General features: G+C 41.3%; 1 protein-coding gene across 1 annotated transcript; it reads left to right on the forward strand.

Annotated features, from left to right (window-relative positions):
- Positions 1-723: 723 nt before the first annotated feature.
- T265_14834 (hypothetical protein) lies at positions 724-8,285 on the forward strand (the record flags this gene model as incomplete). Its single annotated transcript, XM_009175490.1, has 4 exons — positions 724-1,039; positions 4,124-4,147; positions 5,306-5,379; positions 8,049-8,285. Coding segments are annotated over 4 exons (651 nt in total), but the record flags the coding sequence as incomplete, so codon positions are not given.
- Positions 8,286-8,609: the final 324 nt, after the last annotated feature.

Genomic DNA, 8,609 nt, shown 5'->3' on the forward strand with positions numbered 1-8,609 from the left:
TTCCGAGTTGCGGTTTTCCATCTGTATTGATCTGACTCCAAGGAGTTCCTTGTTTCTTTGTTTATGAATCGGATATTCGGTTCTCCTTGGGTATTCTGGTTGAGGTGTTGGTACCTTGCACGTAGTGGTGCGTAAATGGAGCCAGTACAGTGCATTGGTTGATCGAATTAAACACCAAGTTTGAAGATGTCAAGATTACAACCGAACTGGCGAGGAACAGTTGACTACTATTCTTGAACTTTTTAGTGAACAGAAAAGTGTATGAGACTCTGGAGACCTGCGTATACTGGAAACAGACAAACGGGTCAAATGCTGAACTACAACAGCATTCAACCAGTAAACCACAAGGAGGTCTGCGTCCAAACCCTGTTCAAGAGGGCGGGAACTGAATCCAGTTCAATCCGCCTATAACGTGTTTTTTGTGGAAAGATTGGGGAGAGAAGCTGAATGCCTATGTTGTAGTTGAACCCCGACCTATTTGTCCGTCTTGTATTTGTCCGACACCTAAACAGGGTGAGTGGTCCCCTCTCCTAATCATCAGGAAAGATCTCTTCAAGTTATCCAGCTAGAAAGGACTGAATGTCTCAAATCGGCATTCGGACAACTGTTGGCTTTAAAACTCCAGCCTATCCAAGTACAGATTTTTAGCAAGAATAGCAATGTTTTGTGGTACACTTCAGATAATCATCGGTCATGTGATATGCTGCGGTGAATCCAGGTTGCATGAAACTATCGATTTTTTTTAAATCACTGCCAAACTCGTTAACGCTTATCCCTTGGCTTTTGCAGTTTGATCGTCTCTCGGCCACAGTATACTACGCCTTCTCAAAAGCAGTGCTGTACTGTAACACCCTAGAACTATATTCGAATTCGTTCTTCAGCATTCGGGGGCGAATCGCTGTCTATATACAACAGACTCACGTGCGGTCATCCACACTGGGCACCTGGAACGCACACATCCGGGAGTTCCTTATCCCCTATTTAAACAGCAAGATATATTTTGCCGGTGCTGAAGACTCCTCATCAATTGCTGTTGAAAGTAAGTCCGAGAGACAAACTATGATTATCACATCCCTCTGAATACCACGTTTCCAAAATTTGTAACGTACTTTTTTGTAGTTTCCATTATTTAGTCAACTGGTCAGGTAGGATTTTAGAAAGCAACGACACAACATACAATCACAGGCGCGATAAATGATCTCGTGTAACTGAACACCAGCAAAGAACCTCCATAGCTAAAAGAGAGAAAAATTCGTTTGGACTGATGTGTTAAATATTAAATTCTGCGTGTTTCACTGAAAAGTAGACCCGTTTTATCCTCATTTTCTTGTTTATTAGCGTTACTAGTTTACTTAAACTCGGAGGGTGATACGCTGCATGTCATTTTTGTTGACTGACCGAGTAATCACGCTAGATCATGTGATTAGAGAAGACCAGAGGCCACCGGCAGCCAAACATTGTACCCACAGGAAGGCAATGTTCTCACAACTGATATCACGACTGACTCTAGTTCCGCCGCTTTCATATGCTCACATTCTTCTGTGTGGCATTTTTCTGGGCTTAAGCATTTGTTTCGGACTTCAATTGACTATGTGAGTTTTCGGGTATTTCTCTGCTTATTGTGGCAACAAATGTGTATGTGTACTATGACTAAATCAGGTATTTCATAAGCCCGCGGTCGCCCATGAAAACCTTCATGGATTTGTTCAGGCTCTAACCAATGGATTAGTATACTTTTCCCGCACACTGTAGGGGAAGCTATCTCGAAAGTCATGTGCTGAATTGGTAGCTGACTTAATCAATTACAATGTAAATGTGGACAACCACTTCAGTTTTTGATGGATGGCGGAAGTTTCCAATAAATTTTCGACATCAGTCAGTTTCCTCAGTCTACTTACTGTGGTCATTCTGTGAAAAAGTTTTCTAGAACCCAAGAAAGGATTCTCGGATCTAGGCTATATAATGTGGTCCCCACAACAAACTCCACAATAAGCCGTCTACCAATTGCTAACCTGCGAATATTGGCCCGAAAATTCGAACGAATTCACAATCTGTGACAAAAAGACGGAAGATTAAATTGATACCATTTAGGGCTGCACAGCGGAGGATTGAGGTTCATCAGCGTTGGAAATGTTTCAAATAGGTTAATTGCTGTCGTGTTGCATTTCATCAGGCTCATAAAAAGGATATCTGTTTTGGTATAACAAGTGCCGGATTAGTTACCGGATTAGTACCTCCTATTGTTGAGGATACCAATGTGTACTATCTGTCCAAACAAAGTTGTAGGCAACATCTCAGTAGCTAACCGATGCCCGATTTGGGGACTACTGAACTGTCTGTATGTGTCTGTTCATCAACGTCAAATATTCAAATGACGTCCACAAAAATCTTAGGAATACGTTTGAGAACATTGTCTTTCTCCAACTCAGCGCAAATTGGGTTGTTCGGAACCTCTCTGTTTGTGTTTGATGATGAATAGCCGCCTATTCGAACACACTGTCAATTTCACAGTCCTAGCATGTTTGAGCGAACTGCATGCACTGCTTATAGTTTATTACTAGATTTTCTCCAACCCAAAACGGGAGAATGATGCACTATGAAATAAGAATTTAACTAAAGGCACTTATCCTTTCACTGTTCCGGAAACGGGGTTAACTGTTTGAAGCAAACTGAAATTCTAAGGACCCTGCTTTAGACTTAATGTCATCGTTGTCTACCTTAATGACAGTTTACTTTGGCAGATACGTCGGATTCTGTTAGAAACGACGCAATAATGTTAGCCAACGTCTTACGTGACATTAACTTGGCAATATCACCGTCATCTCCATCATCCTTTCCATCAACTCTAAAAACCGCGTGCTTGGTTTACAGTCGTTATGGCTGCAACACATTGGTTCTCCAATAGTCTAGGAATGTAGGGGCAGATAACCACACGTTGGAGTTAGTGGCTGATATAGTTGCTGCCTCAGCACATAGATGCCAGTGGACTTTTCAATGAGGTGATCAGGAAAGTAAGTCAAGCAATGAGTGCAGCAGCTCTGGTGTGGGCGTGCCATTAAGCGATTGGCTCATATCTCACAGTTTCTTGCTGTGACCCGTCTCGAGATTCTTGTCCAGCGCAACTGAGTTTGCTCATCAATGCCGCCAGGTCATTGCGCAACCTATGGAGTGATGAACCCATTATTTCCTTCGAAAACATTAGACATATTCTGGCATTTCTGATCCGATACGCCTACCAGACTCACCCAAAGTTCAAAAGGCGTCGAGGGTCGAATACTGAAGAGTTGCAGAGTTTCCAGTACATAGCGTTCAGGTTTCTAATTTAAATAATAGTAGAAGGTGTATCATTGTATCGTACACTTCACCCTCGGCGAATGAACTGATACCGCTTCTGCGCAGTTTGACGGAAGCTACTCTAGTCTTGTCAGTGCGTATGGAAGTACAGTCTTTGTCTGTACTACCTGAACTGATACGGCTACCCAGGTGGACGGATTAGTCAACTACCTCTATCGCTTCATCCACAATAATGAGGTTAGTGTTCGAGCCCACCCAGGCACCCTACACTCCACATCTGTAGACTGCATGTCAAACCGTGAGGCGGAATTATCTAGATTACTTAGTGCTCTCCGCATTACGATCCCATCAGTCTAGGTGGTGCGGAATCTAGTCAGATTTTGATAAGTCAGAATGAAACAAATCACGGATGGTTCCTGCATTTACAAGAGCCTGCTCACCACACTACTCTGAAGATTGATGAAAGATCTCCGACAGTGCACGATCGGTTTCACCCTTCTTGCAGCTTATGAGGCAAAAGCAGTTCCTTAGTTTCTGTCAAAACTTAAGTCCTACGTGGTGCAAATGGGAGTATTTTTCAAAGGTTCAAATCGGTTTCACAGAATTGTACGAAATTAGACCAGCTCATTAACGTGGGCTGAACTGAATCAACTAACTCTGGAAGGATTAGCCTTTTGTAAGAACAAAGGAGACGGCCGCTTTCACAGGTGTTACGTATTTGGCGTAGGAATACTAGGAGGTAAAACCAGGATACTTGTCACCACATAATGAAGCTCGGTTTTGTTCTCCCTAATCCGAACGCCTGATTACCAAACATTTCTGCTTGCAGACGTGGATTTACGAGCCACCGAGGGTAAGTGCCCCCATGCTCGCCAAATAAACGAACTTTGTTTAATGTCTCACTAACGTCTCTAGTCATTGATTTCTTTACTTCCCTGTTCGACTGCACCAACAGCAGCAAACACAAAGCGTATTACGGTTGTTAAATAAGCTAGCATTTGTGAGTAAATAAACTGAGCAGTATTCAGCCATAGTGAACCTGATACACTAGGAGTATATCATTTGTATCATTGCTTATTTTTGACTTAAATCGATAGTTCCTTACTGTTTAGAGCTCTGAGTGTTTTGGAGGATGCAACTTAAGCCAAACCCGACCACGAGGAAGTAAACTTCAAATCCTTTCAAACCTATCTTCCGAATTTATATTTGAAAGGCTTTTTAGTAGCAAGGCAATTGAGCAGTCTTCGAAACCAACTTTTCTGGTCATGTTTGCGTTTATGCAGTCATTTTTTAATTGGCTTATTTTCTTCATAAGGCCCAACGCGACTGGCTTCATGTCACTCATGCTGCTTACTGTTTCACCAAGAGTAAAAAGTCGAACACAAATGTTCTGTCTCACTCTTTCAGGCCAAGGGAGGCTGAGTGACGCGTGATTGGTTAGTCGTGATCTGACGCTTAGATTACACTTTCAAAATCAATCCGGATCAGTACAGGTGTATTCCGTATAAAGTAACAAAGTAACAAAAACTTGATGTTTAGACGCTTCAAGATCGAACGAAAGGCAAAATGAGAGACGTCAATAAAAATTAGTGTCTTTCAAGGATAAACTTTAGAAAAAACAAACCAGTAACCAAACTTTTAAACTCTTTTAGGTATGAAATAATCATATGCTAACGCAATTACGATATCAGCTTAGTAACCTAACATACGTTGAATAAAGCTTTTGCCTTATAGATAAACAAAATGATCTTTGAATCGTTATGCTCATTACCGGGGATGTAGTACACTTCCTTCAAAAGTTGTCATTTAGTTTTGGAGCCCTGTGGTTTCCTCCCACTCAAGATCGTGGCTAAGATACAACTCACTTGAGTGGCCTCTTGCATTCGCGCAGACAAGCAGCTTCCACTATGTTTAAATAGGAGAGCTTTGGTGACATTCAGTATTATTCATGTATTTGATATTGCCCTGAAAACAATAAGATGAACTTTCAATTCGCTGCATTTTCCTTCAGTTCTATCGATTGGAGGGTCAGTAAATGCCGGAGATATGAAAAGTGCTGCACTCAACCATGCCGTGCGTACACAGGTTAGTTGGATGTTAACACTATTACTAGTGATAAGGGTCTTTGTATGAATCATACTGTTTCATGAATAGAGGAAGGATTACCGGCAGACGCTAACTCTGCACGCGTTCTCCTCGTTTAAATATGCCTCAGATGGCAAGAAAGGACGAACAGTTGGCAGAGCATTAGATGTGAGAAGGTGATCTTTCTGGAAGATCCATTGCGGCTGAATGCATAAACAGACATCCGAATAGATACTCACCTTTTTTATCCAGTAACAATAAAAATGACTATGTAACGTTTTATCCCTGCTTAAAAACTCACTTCTCACTCTTTCAGGCCAAGGGAGGCTGAGTGACGCGTGATTGGTTAGTCGTGATCTGACGCTTAGATTACACTTTCAAAATCAATCCGGATCAGTACAGGTGTATTCCGTATAAAGTAACAAAGTAACAAAAACTTGATGTTTAGACGCTTCAAGATCGAACGAAAGGCAAAATGAGAGACGTCAATAAAAATTAGTGTCTTTCAAGGATAAACTTTAGAAAAAACAAACCAGTAACCAAACTTTTAAACTCTTTTAGGTATGAAATAATCATATGCTAACGCAATTACGATATCAGCTTAGTAACCTAACATACGTTGAATAAAGCTTTTGCCTTATAGATAAACAAAATGATCTTTGAATCGTTATGCTCATTACCGGGGATGTAGTACTCTTCCTTCAAAAGTTGTCATTTAGTTTTGGAGCCCTGTGGTTTCCTCCCACTCAAGATCGTGGCTAAGATACAACTCACTTGAGTGCCCTCTTGCATTCGCGCAGACAAGCAGCTTCCACTATGTTTAAATAGGAGAGCTTTGGTGACATTCAGTATTATTCATGTATTTGATATTGCCCTGAAAACAATAAGATGAACTTTCAATTCGCTGCATTTTCCTTCAGTTCTATCGATTGGAGGGTCAGTAAATGCCGGAGATATGAAAAGTGCTGCACTCAACCATGCCGTGCGTACACAGGTTAGTTGGATGTTAACACTATTACTAGTGATAAGGGTCTTTGTATGAATCATACTGTTTCATGAATAGAGGAAGGATTACCGGCAGACGCTAACTCTGCACGCGTTCTCCTCGTTTAAGTATGCCTCAGATGGCAAGAAAGGACGAACAGTTGGCAGAGCATTAGATGTGAGAAGGTGATCTTTCTGGAAGATCCATTGCGGCTGAATGCATAAACAGACATCCGAATAGATACTCACCTTTTTTATCCAGTAACAATAAAAATGACTATGTAACGTTTTATCCCTGCTTAAAAACTCACTATGTCACTGGCCACATTTTCCTATTCACTAGTTAGCAATAATCAATAAGCTACCGCCTAACGATCATCGTCTGAAACAAATCCTGTAACTTTTGATGTACTAGTAGGTCAGGAGAGTTTGCTGGTTTTTGCGCAGAAGAGAGTTTTTCTGTCCACCGAATACTACTAACTTGGAAGCGGATCAATCAAAACGCAGAAAGATAGGGATCACAGAAGGTATCTTGATAGCCAATTAAATTTGAGAACGAAAAAACCCAGAGCAAAACATCTAGTGAACAAAGAAATCAGAACGGTTGTCAAAGCTACCAGGAAGGGAATTGCTGGCAAATCATTTGAACACCACTTGCAAGCTAACAAAAACGCTGTCCTTCACTAAGCCATCTCTGTGAAAACTCTGCAGAAGCGAGCTGTTAAATTTGAACTCTGAAGATGTCTTCTTAGTAGTCTCGAAATACTTGCAATCCAGTTGACAACTGAATTGGATACCTGGAAACTTCACAAACGAGAGATTCAGCTGGGTTCCAGGTGAGTCTCCCGCAAAACCAAATTTGTTTGCAAATGGGTGTATTTCTCCGAGTTCTTGCACTTTGGTTTCAAGTAGAATATAAGGTTGACGGAAACTCGGGGAGCGATGAGCTCCAAGAAGGGCAAACGCGGTCGTGGGCTGCCGAAGAATTTTCAGCAACCCTATGATTAGTGCATTACGAACATCGAATAGTCGTTGCAGAACATTTTTTCGTGGAACGAAGTACACGGATGTTAAAGTGTACCAAAAGCGATATTTAACCATGTGAATCATTCAGTTGAACTAACGGGCACAAAAACAAACCAAATTCTAACCACAGGAAGGGCATATTAAGGTGATGAGAACATACGAACACATTCAAAGCATTTTGATCAAATTTTGAGAACATCATTGGATTTACGCGCCACTCTGGGATAGAAAAACGCATGCAAAAGGGAATATTTCAATGTACATAAAAGCCTTTCAAATAAGCAAGGACTCAGCAAATGGTACGGCGTATAGATGAAGGACTTGAATTCTTTGGGGTGATCATCTACGAGGTATTGAACAGCCCAATGTCCATTTTGGGCCTGTAATTGTGTGGCAGCCGTATGCTTACTTCTTGCACGGTGTTCACGATTCATTGCGATCAGCCATAATGTCTACCCATACATAATCATTTTGTCCAATTAGAAAATCAAAACATCCGTATTTAGGGATATATGATTAAATTGACTGAAATTAGCCCGGGCTTTTTAAGCAGAGTGAAGCAATCTTCAGTTGCACGAGATTTTGCGTTTTGTTTTTTGATATTTTTGATGCGTTTTCGATGACAACAACGAATTACATTCTCATTTGGTTCCATTTAGCTTCATCGTACCTTTACCAAAGCAGACTATGCACCATTTCTGATTGGTTTTTCACCTTTATCGCGGGCTGTGTTCGGATCCTGGGGAACAGTGCGATTTTTTGCGGACTACGCGCACATGGTAGGCGTGGACGTTGACTTATGCAGTCCAATCATGCTGGATAGACTGACTGGGAAGCTGAACAGGCACATGACAGATGGTTCGAATGGAGGAATGGTGGAGCCCATCACAGTAACACGTAAGCTCAATACATTAAATTTGGATTTCAGTCAGTGAACACGTCGTATTTTCACAGGGCTTTTTATCACTAATTTGATTGAAACATTGTCATTTTCACATATTTCACGGCTTTAAAATATAGTTCACTAATACTGACAGGCATCCAGTCTTCCACTTTTGGAGGCCATCTAGGTTGCATCGACTTTCGGGGCTCTGTCTACAAAATGTGCCATAGTTATGGAGAAGAGCAGATTTTAAGTTTGTATTTTTATTGTGACACCGATTCGTCGAAAGCAGGTGCACCATTCGAACTTAGAAAAATCAGGTTTCTTGTGAAAGTGA

This window comes from Opisthorchis viverrini, assembly GCF_000715545.1.
Source record: "Opisthorchis viverrini unplaced genomic scaffold opera_v5_286, whole genome shotgun sequence".
NCBI lineage: Eukaryota > Metazoa > Platyhelminthes > Trematoda > Opisthorchiida > Opisthorchiidae > Opisthorchis > Opisthorchis viverrini.